This window comes from Triticum urartu, chromosome 5A (assembly GCF_056163025.1).
Source record: "Triticum urartu cultivar PI428250 chromosome 5A, HENAU_Tu73, whole genome shotgun sequence".
In the NCBI taxonomy this organism is placed as follows: Eukaryota; Viridiplantae; Streptophyta; class Magnoliopsida; order Poales; family Poaceae; genus Triticum; species Triticum urartu.
Window position 1 is genome coordinate 684,011,799 of NC_141877.1, and position 25,078 is coordinate 684,036,876.

At 45.8% G+C, this 25,078-nt stretch overlaps 1 protein-coding gene and 1 pseudogene across 1 annotated transcript in view; both read right to left on the reverse strand.

Annotated features, from left to right (window-relative positions):
- Window positions 1-6,143: 6,143 nt before the first annotated feature.
- Window positions 6,144-8,730, reverse strand: LOC147974160 (uncharacterized; annotated as a pseudogene).
- Window positions 8,731-13,589: 4,859 nt separating this feature from the next.
- The window catches only part of LOC125507684 (uncharacterized), a 28,243-nt gene continuing 16,754 nt past the window's right edge, over window positions 13,590-25,078 (reverse strand). Inside the window, exons 3-5 of the mRNA XM_087524932.1 lie at window positions 14,150-14,509; window positions 13,856-14,065; window positions 13,590-13,766 (exon numbers count right to left, since the gene is read on the reverse strand). Of these exons, the coding sequence (XP_087381058.1) occupies window positions 13,590-13,766; window positions 13,856-14,065; window positions 14,150-14,509 (747 nt within the window). The remainder of the gene's footprint in view (window positions 13,767-13,855; window positions 14,066-14,149; window positions 14,510-25,078) is intronic.

A 25,078-nucleotide genomic window follows, 5' to 3' on the forward strand; every position in this document is an offset into this window, starting at 1 on the left:
ATCTCCATAGATCATTATGCCTAATAATGAGGCTATTTAGCCTAAGCACTTCATCAAAAAACTATTTTCAAATGAAGTCCTAATTCGTGTCAAGAAATTTATTTCCAATTAACAATGTGTCAAGCACACAAGGTTTTTAGAAATATTATTACGTTCCCACTTACTTTCTTGAATTACAAGCATCTTCGTTACCCATTGATGAAGTCAAACCCCTTTGACCATTTCATCAAAGCACGGAGATTCCAACTCCATTTTGCTCTCTTCTGTCCATCGCTGGAACTCTGAAGTTTGCACCCTTACTAGCATCCTCTGGATAGACAAAATGCCTTGGACTGTAACACATGCAAGTCCTTGGTTTCATTTCCATCAGATGGAAATCCTATTGTCATCCATGTTTCATATCTCATGGTTGAAATATGTATTAATTGCTAGTTTAACCCGAACCGACTTTAAGCGTCCGAAGAGACATGAGACAACCGCCTCAATTAAGAAAAGCAGGGATTAATATGATTAATTAAATCCTAATGATTAGGTAGGATATTATTTACATGTTATTAATGTGATTAGCCCTATAATTGGTCTGATATTAATTGCACGTTAAACATGTTGAGGGCTCACCATTAAAGCAGTCTATGTTGTTGGATGGACCCGGTTTGAATTTTTTTGGGGAAAAACTTCTTATCTATTCATCTTCAATCATGCAGTACAACGAGCATAGGAAATAATAAAAATTTCATCCAGATTCGTAGACCACCTAGCGACGACTACACGCACTAAAGCAAGCCGATTGCGTGCCACCGTCATCGCCCCTCCATCTCCAGAGTCGGGCACAACTTGTTATCGTAGACAGTCGAGAAGTCGTCGTGCTAAGCACCATAGAACCAGCGCATCAGAATAGCAACTGCCACCAATAAAAAATAATGTAGATCGAAAGGATCCAAACCGAAGACACACAAACAAAGACGAACAACGACGTGATCCGAGCACCCCTCTTTGCACTTGTCCGATGCAAGATTTGTGGGCCTGAAGTTATGAGAAGAAAGGAGCGTTTACGGTAAGATCAGCATACAAGATGTTAGTCACTACAAAACTTCAAAAGAAGGCTTGGCTTGAAGGCTGTCCAGGTGTGTCGAATAGCATCACGGAACAAAGAGCATGGTGTAGATTGCGGACGGTCGATGTTCCATTAAAAATTCGGATCTTCGTTATGACATTGGCACAATTGTCACTACCTACTACCGACGTGATGCACCACCGTAATATGTGAGTGACTTCTTGTTGCACTATATGTGGTAATGAAGATTGGTGGATGCACTCTCTTATCATATGTACGATAGCAATGTGTGTTTGGATAATCATGGAAGGGAACAAAAAACTTTCTAGAAGACTAAAAAACCAGACAAAGGAAAAAAGGACCATCCGGAAGCTTTGGAAAACCGGGTAGACACTTCCCAAACCGGAGAGGGAAGCTTGGTAGAACTGCTACAACGCTTCTGCTATGGGCCGATCCACCAAAGGTGTGGCATGAGCGATTGCTCTTTAGCATTTGCACATCTCCGTTTGCCCCCTCTTTGAGCTTGGCCTTTAACCTATTGCCATTCGTTTCCTTTTTAGTATACTACTAGATGTGTACGTGTAATACACGTTAATATTAGGCAGCATATCAATTGCGCGTGCATATTAGGTAGGATATTATTTGCATGTTATTTATGTGATTAGCGCTATATTTGGTCTGATATTAATTACACGTTAAACGTGTTGAGGGCTCACCATGCGACGACTACACACACTGAAACGAGCCGAAGATGTGCCACCGTCATCGCCCCTCCATCTTCAGAGTCGGGCACAACTTTGTCATAGACAGTCGAGAAGTCGTCATGCTAAGACACCATAGGACAAGCGGATAAGAACAGCAACCGCCGCCAATGAAAAATAACGCAGATCGGAAAGATCCAGACCGAAGACATACAAACGAAGACGAACAACGATGTGATCCGAGCAAATCCACCAATGATAGATCTGCTGGTGTCACACCTCCACACGCCCACCAGCCATGCTAGACGCACCGTTGAAACGGGGGCTAGGTGGGGAGACCTTCTTTGCATCTTCAGGGAGCCGTGACCGTCTCGCCTTTCTGAGTAGGAGACAAACCCTAAAAAAACTGAAAGAAACGACTAAAAACGGACCCCTCCCGCCGGCCCTTGCAAGGATCCATCGCGCACCCATGGCCGAAGGGCCACCGAAGACAAGACAGTCCTGCGGCATCGCCGGCGAGGGGCAAGAACCCTAACTTTTGTTTTGGAGGAGGTGGCGGCTGCATTAACATATGGAGGTATAGTTTATGGACCTGGTTTGATAGCCGTGATTAATTGAATCTGTACTTTTGGTCTTTTTTGTTGATGATAGATATATACAGATTCTTCTAAAAAAACAAAAAACATATACATATAGGTACAATATTCTATATTATAACGAGTCTAGTAAAAAGCTCGAGAAAAAACAGTGAACGCGCCCCCTATATAATAACCTTAAAAGTACAAATATGTGGTCATCTAACTTGATGTCCGGTGCAAATACGGTGCTTTCCACCATATTCGGGTCTGTCTAGGTACAGACATTCCTCCGACAAGTATTATCGGACGGAGGGAGTAGTACTGTATATACAGAGGGACCAAGTAACAGTGTTCGAACTCGGGATCTCAGGAATTAAGCTCTCGGGCTGAAACATCCCGCCTAGGGCCAACTGGTGCTTTCTGTGTGTAACAATTACTTATAACCTTTTCCAGGAAAGACGTGGGAATCAGCTGAAATCGACAATGTTCAGTGCAGCACAGTTTGCGCCTTTGGTTTTTTTGAATTTTGTAAATAGTATGTAAATTATGATACCAGTAATAAACTAACATTTAAATATTCATGTGCTATAAGTATTGTACATAAAAATGAAATAAATTACTTTTGAAATTACTCATGCATTATTATAAACATATTTATATATTAAAAATAATATGTACCAATTAAAAAATGTTTGTGGCGATCTAGAAAACTATATGTGTCAAAACACTATGTATCAATATATATTGAAAACAATATTAGTGGAGGAGGTGCGGGAGAGCAGCGCGGCGAAGCTGAATAGGGGAGCTCCGGCATCCATGCGCCTGTGTTGAAAGGGTGGGTTGTATCAATTGAAGACGACGAGGAGTGGTAGTGTCGGGAGTTTGGGGAGGGGTTTCCTGGAAATAAAAACTAGTGCGACAAGAGTTACGGGGCGGAGGGAGTATAATTTAAAATAATACACATATTTGTAAGCATTTAATTTTCGAAATAATTATTTCAATTATACAAACATATCAATAACTACACAGACATTTGTATAGTTTACTGTTCATATAATTAAAAATATTCATAATTTAGAAGTTAACTACAATTATTTATACATTAAATTTAAATGTTTGCATTAATAATTTAATATTTCTAAATTTAAATGTTTACATATATATGTAATATTTTAAATTATACAAGCATTTTTTAGTTGATACATATTATTTTAAATATATAAATATTTTATTATGATACATAAGTAATTTTACAAGTAAGTTATTTCCTTTTGTTTACAATACTTATAAAACACGAATATTTGAACGTTATTTTAGTTACTTAGATCATATTTACATAGGAAAATGCTTGTTGTCAACCGGCGGATTTTCTCTCACTCGTCCACCGTCTCCCACGGGCGACGTGTGTCCCAGTGGGCGTGCACCGCTTTGCATCCAGGCTTATCTTCTCGTCCGACTGCTTTCATCCACATCTTTTGTTTTCTTTTGCCTTCTTTCTTCCTTCCCCAGCGACCCTTCCTTCTCCATTACGCACATAATCAGGGACCTGCTCGGAGATGTTGGAGACACCCACAACCGAGCTTTTTTGAAGAGATGCCGGAGGCATCGCCACTTTCGTGTGCGGGTGTTCGAGGGTGGATCTTCAAAGTTTCTGCAACATGGTAGTTGTTTCTGCAACGCAGCCATTGTTTTCAGGAATTGTTTGTGCAACACGGCCGTTGTTTCAGGAATTGTTTTTGCAATCTCCAAATTTTTGCAACATGGTAGTTATTTCTGCAACGCAGCCGTTGTTTCAGGAATTGCTTCTGCAATGTGGCCGTTGTTTCAGGAATTGTTTCTGCAACGCGATCATTGTTTCAGGATTGTTTCTGTAATGCGGCCGTTGTTTCTGCAACTGGTTTATTGTTTCAAGAATTAGTGTGTCGGGACGGCGATGAGCCGAGGAGCTAGATCGGACGGCTCGCGCGCGAAGATCCGACGACTGTCGAGGTGATGGATATTTACTAAACGTCTGCCGGTAGACGCGTAGCGCTTCCCATTTACATACTATCTACAAATTTTCATGAACAAACAAAGTCGCAAACTGAGCTGCACTGACCATAGCCCATTTCAACTGATTGGCCCGCATGTTTCCAGGGTAAGGTTATAAAACGTTGTAAATCCTACAGGCCCACAGCCATGTTGGCGCAGAGCGTACACCAAGATACAGTACAAGTTGCCCAAAAAACCAAGATACAGTACAAAGCACCGTATTTGCATCGGACATCAAGTTAGACTAGAAGGTGACGCGCTTTGCCGCGCCATTGTTTGATTCTGGGTTCAACTTCCCTTTTTTTTCTTCGTGGATTATTATGGTCAGTTGCTTCACCGTGGTTTCAGTTCCATTGCGTTGTGTCTTAATTATGTTAGACTAACCACAATGAAAAGTAACATATACTACTCCCTCCATTTTTGTTTGTTGGGCGCATCTCCAAATCCTTGATTTTTCAGAATAGGAGAGATTTAAGGCGTGTTTCATTAATCACAGAATTAATTGTGGCGTTTGGTGCATGCGGTGCTCTCTTTCCTTTCTCCTTCCAATTCTGCATGCAAGTGGGAACACGTCAGTTTTTATTGAGGTGTGAATGGAGAAGGATTTGCATGCAGCAGCTTTTGATCTCCTTTTCACACCGCATCCCCATTCCTTGGTGTATAAAAGAAGAGCCATTTGCTTTGCTATTCCTTGAACCAGCGAGGTGGAAGCCAAATGGAGAAGGAAGTTGAGGTTCATGGAGAAGGAGAGATGGAGGGCGTCCATGGAGAAGGAGAGGTGGAGGGCGTCCATGGAGAAGGAGAGGTGGAGGGCGAGGTGGATGCCGTCCATGTCGAGGTGGATGGCGATGTGGAGATCACGCAAGGCCAAGTACAAGAACTAGAGGATGAATTTCAGAGGGTTGATAAAAACATCCAGGATCTTTTTCATAGAGTGGATCGTGCAACCAATGTCGACGCTACAGATGCAAGGATTTCGGCTAGGTACGTCCGCACCGCTAACCTCGTGCAAGATGTGTCACACAGAACCTACTCCAACCCGACATCAACTTGCGAGGTGTGCATTCATCCGGCTTTGTGCTTCAAGTGTGGCATCCGCGGTGAGCCTTCCATATTCCTTTGCTTAGGATGTAGGCTCCCGGTACCAAAAGATTTGCGTTTTGCGAGGCTTGCGGAAATCCTTGCCTGTGTGACAACTTTTGGTGCAAAGATTGTGCGACTACGGTGGCGATAAACAAAGAAGGGGTATGCATAAGGTGCCGTCGCAACCCATCTATCTATCTAGAGGACGAAAAGAAAGCGCATAATGTGCCGGATAGTCAAGTTTAGATTCGCCGAATGATGAAAATAAAGTGAGTTGTAATGGTTTTATATGCTTCAAGTTTATGTAAGAAAGTGAGTACGAATATGGTTTTATATAATCTTATTATGAGCTTATCTTGGTGATAGAATATGTAAAAGTGTATGAGTGAACCTGCGGATTATTCACAAAGTAATCAAGGGGAATAGCAATGAAGTATACCATAGGATTTGCGCAAAAAAAAAGCTACTGCATGATCTATGAACCTGATGGCCGCCCCTTGCATATAGGAGTATTATCTCATGTTGAGTTCAAAACAGTACATTCGCAACACAGTAGGAGTATTATCTCATGTTGAGTTCAAGTGCTACTGAAAATCTGCCATTACATCTCATGTTGAGTTCAAGTGCTACTGAAAATCTGCCATTACATCTCATGTTGAGTTCAAGTGCTCAATTGCCTGCTCAACATATTCTCTGTCAACTGTCAAACGAACAGGGAGACATCCTTGTCTCTCTAGTGCTTTTTTCTTCAAGTGAGGAACTGCATAGTGCATAGAACCCTTGTGCTTGATGATCTCTCTCATACACGCTTGATGACTCAACCAGATCCTATTAAGCTTTTGATGGGGGTACTCAGCAAGGGATTGATTAACCTATTACACATAAAATTAAAAAACTCAATCAGTTCATAACATTAACCTATGGGAGTAGATATCTTGAACAAATAACATAAAATACTCAAATCAGTGCAAGACCTTTGCGACAATCTCAGGTAGAGTCTTGGGCATCTTTTTATGGAACATTGCTTGAATTGAGGCAAACCAACCAAGATCTAATATGTTTGTGTCAGGAGAATTAGGTGGTTGGTATATCATCCTAATATCCCAACCACCCCTTGCAGCTTCCTGCAAAAAAAGTGGATCATCTGGTTTTATATGAGTCCTAGCATTGTCCTGCTGTACGTAGATGGTGTTCCATCTATCACTCTCAGGCCACTTTTCCTTTATAGCCGGCAGTACGTATTTCACTAAGTACTCCCGACTTTTCTCCCTGTCCACTTTATCGCAGGGCTTCAACTCCCATGCTCCCCTCAACCTAAGAATATAGAAATAAAGAACAAGTAAATAATGTGCATATAAAAATTTAGCAGAAAGTAGGAGTAGTAACAAGAACAAGTACCAACCTATTTTGACTCTTCTTTTTTGCTTGCACCCACTCTGTGTAAGCCCAAACCCCAATCTTGCCATCAAATACACAATTGCCTTGAGCATCATACCTTGGTCTAGCCATTGCGGACAAGAACATAATTTTTTGAATGTGGTTTTTATGTTTACATTCCCGGTGTGGTGCCTCCTCTCTATGACTCAAATACATGTTCTGGGTCTTCCGCGTGCGATAAAACCATTTCTCATCTATATGAACCACATCCATATCAGCCCTAAATGTGGGATTAATACCGCCTTGGGATGTTAGGCTACTTCGCTCAAGATGCATAAGAGCATACTCCACACGAGCCCTTTCGTTTGCAGCAGTCAAAGAAGGCTTCAATTCACTTGTTATTCGTCTAATTTCCTTCATCTTCAACCTACAACAAAATATCAAAAATATCTCGTTGATAACACTCACCTCCATATAATAAAAGAATGTTGACATGTAGAAAATTGACAACAATCTGATAGTATGACGCTCACCTCCGCCAAATAGTGGTAGTTGACAAGTTCAAATGTCCAGCAACTTGTTCTAATGTTGTTCTCTCTCCAGGTGGGATGGCCTCCAATGCATCTATGTCGAAATTAATCCTCTTCCTTCCTGATTTGAGCTTCCGATTGTTTTTGACCCCAGTAATGCCGCCACCTTTTTTAGCCTCCCGCCATACCCTTTGCACTATCCTCCTAGGACAATCACAAGCTACTGCAACAGCTTTAGAAACACCATGCTTCAACCTTATACCCGTACCATTACGTTTAATGATCTCAACATATATGTGACGCTTGTCATCTGTATTGTACTGTCTTCTTGTCTCCTTGTTCGACAGAACATCTAGATTCGTAGGAAAAATAATTAGATAAACAAAAAATATGGAAACAAAACTATGCTGTAAATATGCTTACTCAAATCGATTGGTTGTTTTTGGGTTTGTACAGCCTCTTGACTAGGAGGGTATTCGTCGGCATGGGCAAAATTTGGGTTGTATCCACTTCCTCGATAGCCAATGCCCGAACCAGTTGCGTTCTCTCCGTTCATCACATCCAAACCATTGTGTCCACCAGTTCCTTTAGAACACAAACGTGAGAAGAGAACAGCTTTAGAACACAACAGTTTTAGTACTCCTGCAGCAAACACTGCAGTTTTGGTAACGATCTGCAGTTTTAAAACATTGCAGTTTTGGCAACGCCGACGAACACATGAACACAGGACGACGCGCCGTACCTGCACTAGTGCTTGGAGCTGGTACTAAACGCATGCACTAGTGCATGGAGCTGGTACTAAACGCATGCACTAGTGCACTAAACGCGAACACAGTACGACGCGCCGTACCTGCCCCGCCGACGAACATAGGAGCTGGTAGAACATTAGTGTTTACCTTCTGTGCTGGCTGCACTGAACGTGAAGCCTAGTGACTCGCCACCGCTGCCTGTACCTGCCCCGCCGACGAACGAGATCCCGCCGCCACCGCCAAACGAGATCCCGCCGCTGCCAAACGTGAAGCCCACGAACGTAGAACTTGCGATCCCGGCCCCGCCGCCGCTGTCTGTACCTTCCCTGCCGACGGAGCCACTCCAGTTCGACGAACCGGCCTCGTTAGGTGCCGGAGGGCGAGATGGGCGTGCGAGGCCGACGCGCCGTCGAGGCAAAGTCGTTGGAGGAGGAAGATGGTCGAACCCAGCCGTGCCGATGGAGATGGATGGAACTCTCGCTCGTCCGGTGAGACCAAGAGGAGGAAGTCCTCCGGGCGGCTGCGCTCTCGGTTGGAAAGCAACCCTAGACAGCCCACGGAGGCCAAGAGGAGGAAGCCGGCGATCTGATTCATCTTGCTGCGTCCGTGCCATTGGACCGAGGAGGCCAAGAGGAGGAAGCCGAAGATGAGCGCCGTCTGTTCGTGAACATCCATCGCCATAGCTACTTATACTGCGCGCGGCGTAGAAGGAAAATCAGGCGGCCAAGAAGGAAACTCGCGCGCGGCGCGCTGCGCAGAAGGAAAATCAGGCGCGGAATCGCGCGCGAAAGGAAACTCGCGGTGTAGAAATCGCGCGCGGAAGAAATGCATGCGGAAGGAAAGTACTCGGTCCGGTACATGCAGAGTAGGAAACGCCAGAGGGAAAAGAAGGAAACCGGTGCATGCAATCAGTTTAATGGACGGGGAGTACTATGCGTCAATTTTACATTTGATTAGGCGCATCTAGAGCTAACTGGCTCCGTTTTTCCTTCCAATTAGAAAACACCTAGGTCCCAGAGCCCTCTGAGTTACGCCTAATAAACTGTAATGGAGGGAGTAGTAACATACACGTATTCCTAGACCATGTTACTACCTTCATAGTGTGTGGTAACATAAGTGTGGTAACATGCATAGCTTCATTTATTAGGTTATAGACTCATATTGCATTGGGACATGTGATGTTACAGTAACTAGCTAAGTTACTACTACTACCTCTCTCCTTATTAACTCATTGCCACATAAGCAAATTTGCTGAGTTGGACTCGATGTTACTATTGAAGTTACTCCCACTGTGGCTAGTCTTAGAGTTTGGTGGTGTTTCCTTCTCTTGGCTTCGCTCTTGCTTGTTGGAGGCGGTATCTGTTGTGCCGAGTCGTAGCTGTTCGGTGCATAGTAGATTCCTTGTCCGTCTCAAATCGACGTCCTCATTCAGCAATGCATTCAACAGAATGATCAACCTCAAGAATTCTGCACCCAAATCGACCAGTTGAATCTTGACCTGAAATATCTCAAGGCTGTAAGTTACAGCGGAAAACCTTCAGGCACGACATCTACAGGTTTGACGGAAGGAAACTGCAATTCAAATCTAAGGTACATGAACCGGACCTGCCTTTTGGCGGGGCTAATCTGAAAGAACTGTAGATAACATACACAACCTTCAGACATCAGCTGCTGAAATTTGGAAAGTAAGCCTTTGAGCACAAGACATTGTATTCCATCACCCTGCAGCTTCGTAGCAAAGATAAATTAGAAATGAATGGAAAGTTGTTCAATAGTACTCCTTCCGTAAACTAATATAAAAGTGTTTAGATCACTAATTTAGTACTAAACTAAGGCTAGTAGATGATGCCAGACCCCATGTAAGAATATTCTGTCAATAGATAACGCAAAACATGATAAAGGGGTAACTCAGTGATCTCATTAAGAAAATGTCCATTCCCGACGGAAATTATTGTCTACATATATTGCAAATAACTCAAACACGAACATATAGCTTCAGCCTTTTCTTCTTGGTACCTTGTTAAAGACAACTCAAAGCATAAGTTCTTCTGAATCATCTTGCTCAATGACTCCTGGTAATAGAACTGGGACAGGGACACCACCAATACTAATGCAAACAGAGATCTCTTTCTCTATCCAAACAATACCAGGAGAGGAAACCTCTTCATCTGACCATCTAAAAAAACAGAGCACCTGAGCCTATAATATAGGAATCACATGCATGAAAGGAAAATAGTGAACCAATCAACTCCCAAACAAAACATCAAGCTCACTATAATCATATAGTACATACATGTACCTTTTCATCCACAAGGGAACATAAACCTACATATGAATTCCTCCTAAAAGTCTAAAACCATCATGATCCAAATAAAACATATGGAGTCGATGGGAGTCACTACCAGAATTGCCCCCTATGCCGACGGCCAGGGCCGTCGGCATAGCCCTGAGTCCCGTCGGGATAGGCCTATGCCGACGGCCCCCGTCGGCGTAGGGCCGTCGGCAACATATGCGTCGGCACAGGCAGGGAGGCCGTCAGCATAGAAAAGCCGTCGGCATATATTATACGCCGACGGGGGCCGTACATCTATGCCGACGGCCCTAGCGTCGGCAACTATCACGCCTAACGGCGGCCGCCGTCAAGTCTGCCCAACGAATGGTCACCACGTGGCACAACTATGCCGACGGCTCGACCGTCGGCATAGGTGTGCCACGTGGCGACCAGCCGCTGCTCTAGGACCAGGGCTATGCCGACGGCCTGGCCGTCGGCATAATTTGAAACTAAGCTGACGGCCAGGCCGTCAGCATAGTCCTTCATACAGAGATCCCAGTAGCTGACACGTGGGCGCCTATGCCGACGGCCTAGCCATCGGCACAGTTTTTAAACTAAGCCGACGGCTAGGCCGTCGGCATAGGCGCCCACGTGTCAGCTACTGGGAGCTCACGCTAGTTTGCTTTTGCTTTTTCTTTTTCTTTTTTCTGTTTGTTTTCAGATCAATTCAATTCAAATAGCAGCACATATCAGCAGATATATATGATGAGATAGACATATAAAACACAACGAGATATCATTCGGCACCATCACAACAGTATATGCATAAGCATCATCACACACAAGTCTCTAAATGAACATCATCACAACCAACATAAGCATATAGAGAAGCACACAAGTCATCTAAATGATCATCACCACACACAAGTCATCTCAAGCATCATCACCACACAAGGATCATCGAGCACCGCGGAGGTCGTCACCGCCAAGACGGCCAAAGCCCAGGTCGTCACTGCTAGCGGCAGTGCTACCGCCAAGACCGCCTCCGCCTCCGCCTCTGTGGATCGGAGTGGTCGGGCTCCGTGTCTCCGGAGTGCTGCGAAGACCACCGCCAACGGTAGATCCACATGTTCCCTGGATGTTGAAAAGACATATGCACGGGATATATGACTGTGTTGAAAGGCATGACATGCTTCGGGTGAATAGATTGGGGATGCACTAACCGGCGAGGGGCCAGCGTTCTGTGCCACAAACTCCTCAAAGCTCATCAGCACTGGTTGTGCTGGAGGGCATTGTGCTGGAGGGAACTGAGGACACCTGCCGGCCGCCATATCCTGAAAAGCCTGCTGCATCTGGCTATCCCTCTGCACTTGGTGTTCATAAAGCCTCTGATGCCACGCCATGGTCTCCTGGCATGTGTACTCCATGTAGGCCTACAGTATGACATGATGGAACTCATAAAACTACTAAATGCGGAAAATGAAGTGAGCAATGAAGATAAGAGGGAAAATACTTACAGATTGTTGCTCCTGAAAGAGGGACTGTGTATTGGTCACTGGCTGGCTCGTGCGCTGGCTCAGGCTCGGGTCGATCCGACGAAGCTGTGTGTAGGAGATACTAGGAGTGATCACAGCATCGAGAACCGCCTCCCGACCGTGCTCCTTGGGCCCCATGCTCACCACCGCCCTGTCGTCCAGAGGCGCCGCAATGGGGTCAGGTGTGTCAGGATGCAACTTCAGATACGCTTCGGAGTAGGCCTGCTTCCTCCCCGCGGTCTTCTTGCCGTAGTACTGGGGCTCGCCAGGCTTGGAGTCCTTCCGCGTATGGGCGATCTCCCACGCCTGCATGTCTGAGAGCGGCCGCTTCAGTTTCTCCTCCTGCACCACCAAACAGAGATTAGTCATACATAAGAAAGTGATGGTAAATAGAAGAAGAATGTTTAATGGGGTTAGTCATACATTAACTGCCTTGTGGAGATAGTGGTTTTGGTTTCCCTGAGCATGTACTCCCTCCGTCCCTCGGTTAGCCTTATTTTTGGTTCTCATAGCCGCCCAGGCTCCAGCCTCATCACACCAAAGATCCACCAATGCCGCCCAGGACTCGTCTTTTCCATAACACCAATTTGGACACACCTACATAATAAAAGCATAATGGCATGTAGGTGTGTCCAAATTGGTGTTATAGAAGCATAAAGCATAAAGCATAATGTACCACAAGGTAATGAAAGCATAATGAAAAATCTTTTATACTTACCGCCAAGAACTCGGGCCTCTCCAAGGTAATGGCCATCCTCCGCGCTTCTTCCTTGGTCATCTTCACTACCAGAATCGCCCCCTATGCCGACGGCCAGGGCCGTCGGCATAGCCCTGAGTCCCGTCGGGATAGGCCTATGCCGACGGCCCCTGTCGGCGTAGGGCCGTCGGCAACATATGCGTCGGCACAGGCAGGGAGGCCGTCGGCATAGAAAAGCCGTCGGCATATATTATACGCCGACGAGGGCCGTACATCTATGCCGACGGCCCTAGTCGTCGGCAACTATCACGCCTAACGGCGGCCGCCGTCAAGTCTGCCCAACGAACGGTCGCCACGTGGCACAACTATGCCGACGGCCTAGCCGTCGGCTTAGTCAAAAACTATGCCGACGGCTCGACCGTCGGCATAGGTGTGCCACGTGGCGACCAGCCGCTGCTCTAGGACCAGGGCTATGCCGACGGCCTGGCCGTCGGCATAATTTGAAACTAAGCCGACGGCCAGGCCGTCAGCATAGTCCTTCATACAGAGATCCCAGTAGCTGACACGTGGGCGCCTATGCCGACGGCCTAGCCGTCGGCACAGTTTTTAAACTGAGCCGACGGCTAGGCCGTCGGCATAGGCGCCCACGTGTCAGCTACTGGGAGCTCACGCTAGCCCTATGCCGACGGCCTAGCCGTCGGCATAGTTTGCTTTTGCTTTTTTTTCTTTTTTCTGTTTGTTTTCAGATCAATTCAATTCAAATAGCAGCACATATCAGCAGATATATATGATGAGATAGACATATAAAACACAACGGGATATCATCCGGCACCATCACAACAGTATATGCATAAGCATCATCACACACAAGTCTCTAAATGAACATCATCACAACCAACATAAGCATATAGAGAAGCACACAAGTCATCTAAATGATCATCACCACACACAAGTCATCTCAAGCATCATCACCACACAAGGGTCATCGAGCACCGCGGAGGTCGTCACCGCCAAGACGGCCAAAGCCCAGGTCGTCACTGCTAGCGGCAGCGCTACCGCCAAGACCGCCTCCGCCTCCGCCTCCGTGGATCGAAGTGGTCGGGCTCCGTGTCTCCGGAGTGCTGCGAAGACCACCGCCAACGGTAGATCCACATGTTCCCTGGATGTTGAAAAGACATATGCACGGGATATATGACTGTGTTGAAAGGCATGACATGCTTTGGGTGAATAGATTGGGGATGCACTAACCGGCGAGGGGCCAGCGTTCTGTGCCACAAACTCCTCAAAGCTCATCAGCACTGGTTGTGCTGGAGGGCATTGTGCTGGAGGGAACTGAGGACACCTGCCGGCCGCCATATCCTGAAAAGCCTGCTGCATCTGGCTATCCCTCTGCACTTGGTGTTCATAAAGCCTCTGATGCCACGCCATGGTCTCCTGGCGTGTGTACTCCATGTAGGCCTACAGTATGACATGATGGAACTCATAAAACTACTAAATGCGGAAAATGAAGTGAGCAATGAAGATAAGAGGGAAAATACTTACAGATTGTTGCTCCTGAAAGAGGGACTGTGTATTGGTCACTGGCTGGCTCGTGCGCTGGCTCAGGCTCGGGTCGATCCGACGAAGCTGTGTGTAGGAGATACTAGGAGTGATCACAGCATCGAGAACCGCCTCCCGACCGTGCTCCTTGGGCCCCATGCTCACCACCGCCCTGTCGTCCAGAGGCGCCGCAATGGGGTCAGGTGTGTCAGGATGCAACTTCAGATACGCTTCGGAGTAGGCCTGCTTCCTCCCCGCGGTCTTCTTGCCGTAGTACTGGGGCTCGCCAGGCTTGGAGTCCTTCCGCGTATGGGCGATCTCCCACGCCTGCATGTCTGATAGCGGCCGCTTCAGTTTCTCCTCCTGCACCACCAAACAGAGATTAGTCATACATAAGAAAGTGATGGTAAATAGAAGAAGAAGAATGTTTAATGGGGTTAGTCATACATTAACTGCCTTGTGGAGATAGTGGTTTCGGTTTCCCTGAGCATGTACTCCCTCCGTCCCTCGGTTAGCCTTATTTTTGGTTCTCATAGCCGCCCAGGCTCCAGCCTCATCACACCAAAGATCCACCAATGCCGCCCAGGACTCGTCTTTTCCATAACACCAATTTGGACACACCTACATAATAAAAGCATAATGGCATGTAGGTGTGTCCAAATTGGTGTTATGGAAGCATAAAGCATAAAGCATAATGTACCACAAGGTAATGAAAGCATAATGAAAGCATAATGAAAAATCTTTTATACTTACCGCCAAGAACTCTGGCCTCTCCAAGGTAATGGCCATCCTCCGCGCTTCTTCCTTGGTCATCTTCACACCAAGATAGTCGTGGTAGTATGTGGAGATGGCCACATAGCGCACCTCGTACTGCATCTGGCGGGCCTTCTTCTTGCATTGGCGCAACACGATCTGGTCCGCTCTAGCCCTGTGCTCCGGAAGAACTCGATAGAATGTCTACAATCATGCATGAAACAAGAATGGAAGAAGCCATGAGTTAAATCATTCATGAAACTAGAATGGACTTGTGCTTCTGATGAGAACTCACCCAGAAAGTAGTGATCACGGCCTTGGCATGGGTCTCATGGTCCGCTTGGCGGGCCGCTTCCCAGTGGTCCCAGCTCGTGGCCAAAACCCGACGGTCCGGCTGCCTGACTGGATCAGGACAGTACAACCCCGGCCAATATAACTTCAGCAAGACAGTGATGAGGCCGTTGGGAATACGAACCCCTTTAGAATATATCCAGTTGCTGCAAAAGAATGAACTATTAGCATGGGACAAGCAAAATAAATAATAACCGGAATAAGCATGTGACAAGCAAAATAATGAACCACTTACTCTTTTCCCGTGGGCTCAATGAGCCACTTCTGCTCCTCAGTAGCAGGAACCTGCTTTGGTAGCTTTGCGTTGCCACGCAGCCACTCCTTCTTGTCAACCCCCTTCCCGTCACCACCATCATCCCTGCCACCACCCTCCTCCTCGCCTGCCTCCCCCTCCCCAACCTCCTCCCCAACCTCCTCCTCCTCCTCCTCCTCGCCTGCCTCCTCCTCCACCTCCTCCTCCTCCTCCACCACCACCACCTCCTTCTCCTCCTCCTCCTCCCTAGAGGGTACCTCACTAGAGGAGGGCCTCGAAGACAACACCCCTAAGTCGGTGAGGGTGCGCTCTTTCTGGCCGCGACCCCCTGTAGTGGCTCTCCCCCCAGCACCTCGTCCTCTAGAGGCTCTCCCCCCGCCCCCTCCTCCTCTAGGGGCACCTCTCCCTCGACCTCCCTGTGAGGAGTCATCGTCAAGTAGCTGAGGGGGAGGATTACGTGCTCGACCACTCTGACTAGGCAGGCCGACGACCTTGCGTAGGAAACCCACGCCGTCGGCCTTCCCCTTGCCCATGTTCCACGAACCTGCATTGAAAAGAGAAAATGCAATTAGTAAATTAATGAAATGAAGGAAAAGGCATGATAATAAACACATTAATAAAAATGCATAAAAAGGCATATTCCTAAACTATAGAAAAAAAATACTTGAAACGTACATCTGCTAGAACCCATATGAATCATCACTGTTGTAACCTCTTTCTCGGTCCGTCTCATCATCACTATCAATCATATCATCTTCGTTGTCCGACGGAGGTGGAGGCTCTTCCTCGTCGTCAGCGTCTTCGTTTAACTTTTCTAGCATAAGTATGTCATTTTCATTGACAATGGTCTCACCATCATTCCGTGCATCGTCGATGTTTGGGTCCACATCATCATCACCCAATGGTCTAGCGTCATCGTTTCTAACCACATCATCATCATCATCATCAGGTTGTTCTTGATAGAACACTCCCTCGTATGTCATGGGGTTAATGTTGTAGTAATCGTCTTCATTCGGGTCTGGTAGCTTACCATGTGGCGACACCTTGAACACAACTTCCCAACCCTTTAGATACACTTTTTGGCATGGGTAAGGCAGATAATATACTTGTGTAGCTTGGGTAGCCGCAATGAAGAGATCGGCTCCGGCATAGACGGTTGATGGTTTAACTTCGACCAAACCAATGGAAGGCGTATGTTTTACCCCCTCCTGCGGATCGAACCATTGGCATTTGAACACAGGCAGACTTAGGGTCTCACGCCCCTGGCGGAATTTAACCTCGTATATATTTTGTACCCTTCCATAGTAGTCTACTGAATTTTGACCGGGGGTGTACACTCCAGTATTTATAGTTTTGGGATCGGGGCGGCTGTTTTGGTGCTCCTCTGTATGGAAGCGATACCCATTCACATCATACTTTTTACATGTCACGACGGCAGGGTCAAAACCCATGGAAACCCATCTCAATTCATCATCCATAGATATGTTCGGATCTTTTCCCTACAAGTATAATGGAAATTGTTGCGTGCATTTGTTCGTTTAACTAATAAATGTTGAAGTAGGTATTTAATAGGGGAGTGTGGAAAATTACTTTCTCCATGAACCAAGCAACAAAATTTTTACGTCCAGGGTTTCCATGACGGAGAAGAGTAAATGCCTCCGCCTCAGTAGGAGGATTCACTCCCGTCCATTCCTCTTGAACGAAATCACTAAAAAAAGATAAGCGGTGTTAGACCGAGACTAAGTGAACATGAAACATGATGATGTGGAAGACATAAAGGAATGGTGTAGTGGTATTACCTCGTCCACACTTCCTCAACTTCCTTGATGTTGTGCAAGATATAGAACATGAGGTCCTCCCACTCTTGTCGTGGCATGTTATAAGATTTCGAGGCCCCAGCCCTCCCACCTTGCGCATTGAATAGATCGAGCCTGGGTTGATACTTGGGCTCTTCTATATTGTATCGAGGCACCTTGTTATACAGATGGGGAACATGGTCTGGATAGTATGATGTCCTGAGGTCTGACACCTCCTCTAGGATAACTGCCTCAGCTATGGAAGCTTCAATCTTAGCTTTGTTTCCACATTTCCGTCGGAGATGCTTGTTCTGCCTCTCAGGGCCGTACTGCCAGTGATTTTGCACAGGGCCCCCCAACAATACCTCGTTCGCGAGGTGCAGAATGAGATGTGTCATCGGAGTAAAGAAGCCTGGCGGAAAGATCTTCTCTAGCTTGACTATCAACTCCGGTGCCTTCTTATGCAATTTTTCAATCACCTCTTTACTTACTTCTTTAGCACAGAGCGTGCGGAAGAAATGGCTAAGCTCGGCAAGCACTCGCCAGACATGCTCGGGGACATAGCCTCGATCCATCATCGGCATTATCCGCTCAATCCATACATGGTAGTCATGACTCTTCAGGCCGGTCACTTTGCCCGTTGAAAGATTGACTCCCTTACTTATATTCGATGCATAACCATCGGTGAACTTCAAAATTTGTTTCAGCCAGATAAGTACTTCTTTTTTTTCTGGCGGTTTAAGGACAAAGTCAGCATCTGGCTTGAACCAGTTTTTTCGACCGCCTGTGGGAGGCTTCATGTTCAGGCGTGGTCTATCACAAATTCTCTGTTGATCGGCTCTAGCTTTTACATTATCCTTCGTCTTATCAGGAATGTTGAGGATCGTGTGGAAAAGGGACTCTGCCACATTCTTTTCGGTGTGCATCACATCAATATTGTAAGGAAGTTTGAGGTCCTTGAAATAGGGAAGCTGCGAGAAGGGGGTAATGTGCGTCCAGTTGTGCGTCTCACCATATCCCTCGAAGCCTTTGGCTTTGGCTTTGGCTTTGCCTTTGACTTTAGGCTTGAGAGCTTTTAGCTGAGCAAGAACATCTGCCCCCGAAAATGTTGGAATCTCGGTTACTTCATGAACAACCCGGCCTTTCGTGAAGTTCTTCTTGTCTTCTCTGTCTGGATGGTCTGGAGGGAGGAACTGTCGATGCAGGTCAAAGGCTACATACTTGCCACCCTTACTCAGCCAAATCATTCGCAGAGCCTGCATGCACACTGGGCATGGCATCTTTACACCATCCGCAGAATAGAGCATAGCCGGGAAAGTCATGCATGCAATAGTGCAACCAAACTTTCATCAAGAAATTTCTCTGCAGATCCCGGTCGTATGTCAACCTCGGAAAGTACCAAGAATGGTGCAAAGCATCCACAAGCGGCTGCATAAACACACCCAATTGCTTCCCCGGGTAGTCAGGCCCCGGAATGATGAGCGACAAGAACATGGTCTTCCGTTGCATTAGGGCACCGGGAGGAAGATTGAGCGGAATTACAAACACAGGCCAGCAGCTGTATGGATTGGACGACATACCATATGGATTCAACCCATCACCTGATATGGCTATTCTGACATTCCCAGCCTCGGCTACTTCCTCGGGGTATTCTTCATCGAATGACTTCCATGCTTCCCCTCCCGATGGATGTATGATTTTTTTTGGATTGTACCTTATACCTTCCTTGTGCCACTTCATCATTTTGGCAGACTCCTTCGTGATGAAAAGGCGTGCAGTCTTTTTATAAAATCAAGATACCGAAGAACCTTAACGGGGATGGTTAGCTGCTTTTTCTCACCATCCTCACCGACCACCTCAATGTACCGAGACGAACCGCACTTCCTACATTGCTCAATAGAAATGTCGCCCTTCAACACATGATCGCGAAGAAAATGATGACGAATCTGAATGTGCTTTGTATTCGAGTGCTGAACTGGGTTGTGAGCAATCTTGATGGCACTCTCATTGTCACAGGGGAGAGGCACATTCTTCACGTTGACGCCATAGTCCTTGAGTGTTTTCTTCATCCATAGCAGTTGAGCACAGCAAGAACCAGCAGCAATGTACTCAGCTTCAGCAGTAGACAGTGATATGCAGTTCTGTTTCTTCGAGGACCAACAGACCAAGGATCGTCCGAGGAAATGACAAGTACCAGATGTTGACTTGCGGTCCACACGATCACCAACATAGTCAGAGTCAGAGTATCCAATGAGATCAAAATCCGAGCCCTTGGGATACCATAATCCTAGTGTTGGTGTGTGAGCTAGATATCAAATAATATGCTTCACAGCCTTATGGTGTGATTCCTTCGGTGCAGCTTGAAATCGGGCACACATGCAAACACTAAGCATTATATCTGGCCTAGATGCACATAAGTACAATAAAGAGCCAATCATGGAGCGGTATACCTTATGATTGAAGTCAATACCATTTTCATCAGTGCATAGATGACCATTTGTGGGCATAGGAATTTTGATTCCTTTGCAATCTTGCATGCCGAATTTCTTCAGGACATCCTTGAGGTATTTCTCCTGAGATATGAATATGCCATTGCGCTGTTGACGAATTTGAAGACCTAAGAAGAATTTCAACTCTCCCATCATAGACATTTGATATTCTTCACTCATCATATAGGCAAATTCATCACTATAACGTTGGTCAGTACAGCCAAAGATGATATCATCAATATATTTGGCACACAAACAGTTCACCATCATAAGATTTAGTAAAGAGAGTGGGATCGAGTGAACCGGGTGTGAAGCCTTTCTTCATGAAGAATTCCTTCAAATTGTCATACCACGCCTGTGGGACCTGCTTGAGGCCATAGAGGGCCTTATTGAGTCTGAAGACTTTGTCAGGATTCTTTGGATCTTCAAAACCACAACACCATTTTCATCTTGCTTGTTGCGGTAGATCCACTTTGTGCCAATGATATTATGCTTACGAGGATCTGGACGATTGACCAGTTCCCAGACATTGTTGAGCTTGAACTGATGTAATTCTTCTTGCATGGCCTGAATCCACTCAGGCTCCAGAAATGCTTCATCTACCTTAGTGGGCTCTCATATACTTCAGCAGTGAAGAATATGATATCACAATTCATCAGATCAATGTCATCAAGCAGTAAGACAGATAAAGCAGTGTGAGGACATGAGAAATGAAAATTCATTTCTTCATGATTAGCCTGCGTCCTTTCAGGCACGTTGTCAGGTCCCCAGCAATTTCTTCAGACGTTTGAGCATGTCTGGAGACCTGACCCTGCAGAAGAGATTAGTTCTTTTTCTTCACCACCCACATCTGAAGGGGTGGCAAAGAGTTCATCACTCTGCGAGCTCCATATGAGAATGGTGGCATAGAGGCCAATCCATTTCGTTTCACATAAGAGTGGTTAGGGTAAGCATATGAATATGCAGAGAAATTCTTCGAGGACTTAGGAACATAATAATTAGAAGAATAATGCTCATATTCATAGCCCTTGGCTCTTCCCTGCGAAACATAGTTGTTAGCACGATGATGTTCATATGAGGACTTTGATCCTTTTGAGGAATTTGATCCATGTGAGGAATTTGGTCCGTATGAGGACTTGGATCCATATGAAGAGTTTGGTCCATATGAGGAATTTGATCTGGGGTTCCTATTCTTCACAGGTGGTGTCATGAGGACATTCACCCGAAGACTTTCAAGGCACCTTTTGGGAACCCAGATTTTCTCCATAGGGGAACCATTCCTACAGTTAGTGCCAACATATCTAGCAAATACTTCACCGTTCTTATTTTTGAAGAGCTTATAGTTGGAGTCAAATGACTCATCAAAAGAATGAGAAGATTCACATGTATAGCCAGATAAATTAGATGGATCAACTGGAGGTCCCTTTGCAGCAACCCATGAGATTTTGGGGTACTGCTTAGGCTTCCAATATGTACCATCAGCATTGAGTTTCCTCTCAAAGGAAATACCCTCTTTCCTAGGGTTCTTGTTGAGGATCTTCTTTTTAAGCACATCACAAAGAGTCTGATGCCCTTTGAGGCTTTTGTGCATGCCTGTCATGTACAATTCCTTCAGCCCTGCATCGTCAGTGATACTAGCAATGTCCTCAGATGAGGAATTAGTGATAGCAGAGGCAGGTGAAGAATTTGTAACATTAGAAGCATTTGAGCATTCAGGTGAGGAATTAGCAGATTCTCGTTCAATGCATTTCAAACATGGAGGAACAAATTCTTCCTGAGCAGCGTTGATTTGTTGAGCAAGTAATGAATCGCGCTCCTTCTGAAGATCTTCATAACTCACTCTTAGCTTCTCAAGATCTTGCTTTCTTTGAAGAAATTCATAAGAAAGATTCTCATGATCAGATAAGAGAGTGTTATGTTGATCTTGAAGGGAGTCATACTTATTATGAAGTCTCTGAAGACTTTCAGCCAAAGCTTTTGACTGATCCATTTCTTCACCCAACATATCATCGCTTTTATTGAGCATGTGTTGAACCTTTTCCAAGGCTATTTCTTGTTTAGTGGCAAGGGAAGCAAGTTTGACATAGCTTGGTCCAAATTCATCACCAGATTCATCATCACTTGACTCAGATAGGTAGCATTCAGTTACCTCAGTACTTTTTGCCATAAGGCATGATGAAGAGGATGATGATTCTGGTTCGAATGTCATCGCTTTGAGAGATTCCTTGAAGTCCTCAAACCAAGGATCATGATGGGTTCGATGACCTTCATAGAACTCAGAGAGACGGTCCCAGATAATCTTCGCATGATCGAGATGCATGATGTTCCTGAACTGATTTTGAGACAGACAGGTGCAGATGACGTCCTTCGCCATGAGGTTGAGAAGAGTGTACTTGTGAATGTCATCAGCTCCCACCGTCTTGCACAGATCGGTAAGACCAATCTCAGTGACGGTCCATAGTTCGCTGTTCATTGCCACGAGGTGCTTCTTCATCATGGCCTTCCACTTGGGATACTCGTGACCATCAAAGATGGGGCATGTCACTTTCTTCATACCTACGGTCAACATAACTAAAACTCCAGGAGGTTAAACCAAAATCACACAGAACAAGGGAGTACCTTGCTCTGATACCAATTGAAAGTGCGTTATATCGACTAGAGGGGGGGAGAATAGGCGATTTTTATGAAATTCTTCACTGAGGAATTTGCTAGTGAGGAAATTCCTTAGCGAAGAACTACTAGCAGCGGAATAAGTACTCAGAAGTAAACATAGCAGAATACATGCATGGTCATCATGATGAAATGAAGACAAACACAGAGTACAGAAAGCGTAAACACATGATAGTTCAAGATGAAGACAAATAGACTGAAGAAATTGAACTGAGGAAATTGAGAAAGTCTTCAGTCAAAGTCTTCAAACACAGATATGAATAAGCACACAACACAGTAATGAGGAAATGAAAGTGTTGAGGAAATAGAACCAGTTGGCTTGGTGAAGACAATGATTTGGTAGACCAGTTCCAACTGCTGTCTCAGTTGTACATCTGGTTGGAGCGGCTGAGTATTTAAACTCGAGGACACACAGTCCCGGACACCCAGTCCTGAGCCCGCAGCTCAGGACACCAAGTCCTCACCGTATTCTCCTTGAGCTAAGGACACACAGTCCTCGCCCAATCACTCAGGGTAAGTCTTCAGGTGACTTCCGAACCTTCACAAACTCGGTCACTCGGTGATCCACAATTCCTATTGGATGCTCTAGACCATGACGCCTAACCGTTTGGAAGAAGCACAGCCTTCAAAGGTAACAAGCGTAGGATCCACGCAGGATCAATCTCTTCAGTGATGCTCAATCACTTTGGGTTTGTAGGTGTTTGGGTTTGGGTTTTGGATTTTCCTCACTTGATGATTTTCGCTCAAAGTCCTCGGAGGATGGGATGCTCTCAAATGACAAGTGTCAGTTTCTCTCGGAGCAGCCAACCAGCTAGTGGTTGTAGGGGGCGGCTATTTATAGCCTAGGGAGCAGCCCGACGTGATAAGACATAAATGCCCTTCAATGATATGACCGTTGGATGGATAAGATATTTTGGGACAGCTGGCGCGTAGCACAACAACGGTCGGAAATTTGAGGTACAAATTCCTCAGGGCTATCATGTTCCTCACTGTGTAGGCAATCCGCACTGGCGAATTCCTAACTCCTCAGTCAGAACAAAGTCCTCAGTGACCAGAAGAACTGCGTCTCTGTCACTTAAGAAATTGACTGAGCTGTATGAGATTTCCAATGGCTTCACTCGAAGGGATTGGTAGGTGTAGGATTTGAGTTGAGCATCACATGGAAATTTTTCCTTAGTATTTCCTCGACCCCCTTTAATAGTACGGTGTTTCCTATGACTCAAGAAAGAGAAAATGAAACTACAAAAACAAAAGTCTTCACGCTTCATGTTCCTCGAATGATTACCAAGTCTTCAAGGTCACACCAATTTCTTCACTTTCAAAGTCTTCAGAAAGTCTTCAGAATGTCAAAGTCTTCAGTCGAAGAACTTCATTTTTAGGGGTCGGCTTTCTTTGTAAATATCAAACTCCTCATAGACTTATAGACCTGTGTACACTCATAAACACATTAGATCCTTAACCTATAAGTCTTAAATACACCAAAATCACTAAGGGGCACTAGATGCACTTACACGTGCAAACGTTGCAGGTCCTCCCGTGCCTCAGGTGTATCTTTTGTCTTCCCATACACGCCCAAGAAGCCTAACAGGTTCACGCAAAGGTTCTTCGTCACGTGCATCACATCGATTGAAGAGCGGACCTCTAGGTCTTTCCAGTAGGGTAGGTCGAAGAATATAGATTTCTTCTTCCACATGGGTGCGCGTCCCTCAGCGTCATTCGGAACAGCTAGTCCGCCGGGACCCTTTCCAAAGATTACGTGTAAATCATTGACCATAGCAAGTACGTGATCACCGGTACGCATGGCGGGCTTCTTTCGGTGATCTGCCTCGCCTTTGAAATGCTTGCCTTTCTTTCGACATTGATGGTTGGTCGGGAGAAATCAACGATGGCCCACGTACACATTCTTCCTGCATCTGTCCAGGTATATACTTTCGGTGTCATCCAAACAGTGCATGCATGCGTGGTATCCCTTGTTTGTCTTTCCTGAAAGGTTACTGAGAGCGGGCCAATCATTTATGGTCACGAACAGCAACGCCTTTAGGTTAAATTCCTCTTTATTGTGCTCATCCCACGTACTTACACCGTTTCCATTCCACAGCTGTAAAAGTTCTTCAACTAATGGCCTTAGGTACACATCAATGTCGTTGCCGGGTTGCTTAGGGCCTTGGATAAGAACTGGCATCATAATGAACTTCTGCTTCATGCACATCCAAGGAGGAAGGTTATACATACATAGAGTCACGGGCCAGGTGCTGTGATTGCTGCTCTGCTCCCCGAAAGGATTAATGCCATCCGCGCTTAAAGCAAACCATACGTTCCTTGGGTCCTTTGCAAACTCATCGCAGTACTTTCTCTCGATTTTTCTCCACTGTGACCCGTCAGCGGGTGCTCTCAACTTCCCGTCTTTCTTACGGTCCTCACTGTGCTATCGCATCAACTTGGCAAGCTCTCCGTTTCTGAACAGACGTTTCAACCGTGGTATTATAGGAGCATACCACATCACCTTCGCAGGAACCCTCTTCCTGGGGGGCTCGCCATCAACATCACCAGGGTCATCTCGTCTGATCTTATACCGCAATGCACCGCATACCGGGCATGCGTTCAGATCCTTGTATGCACC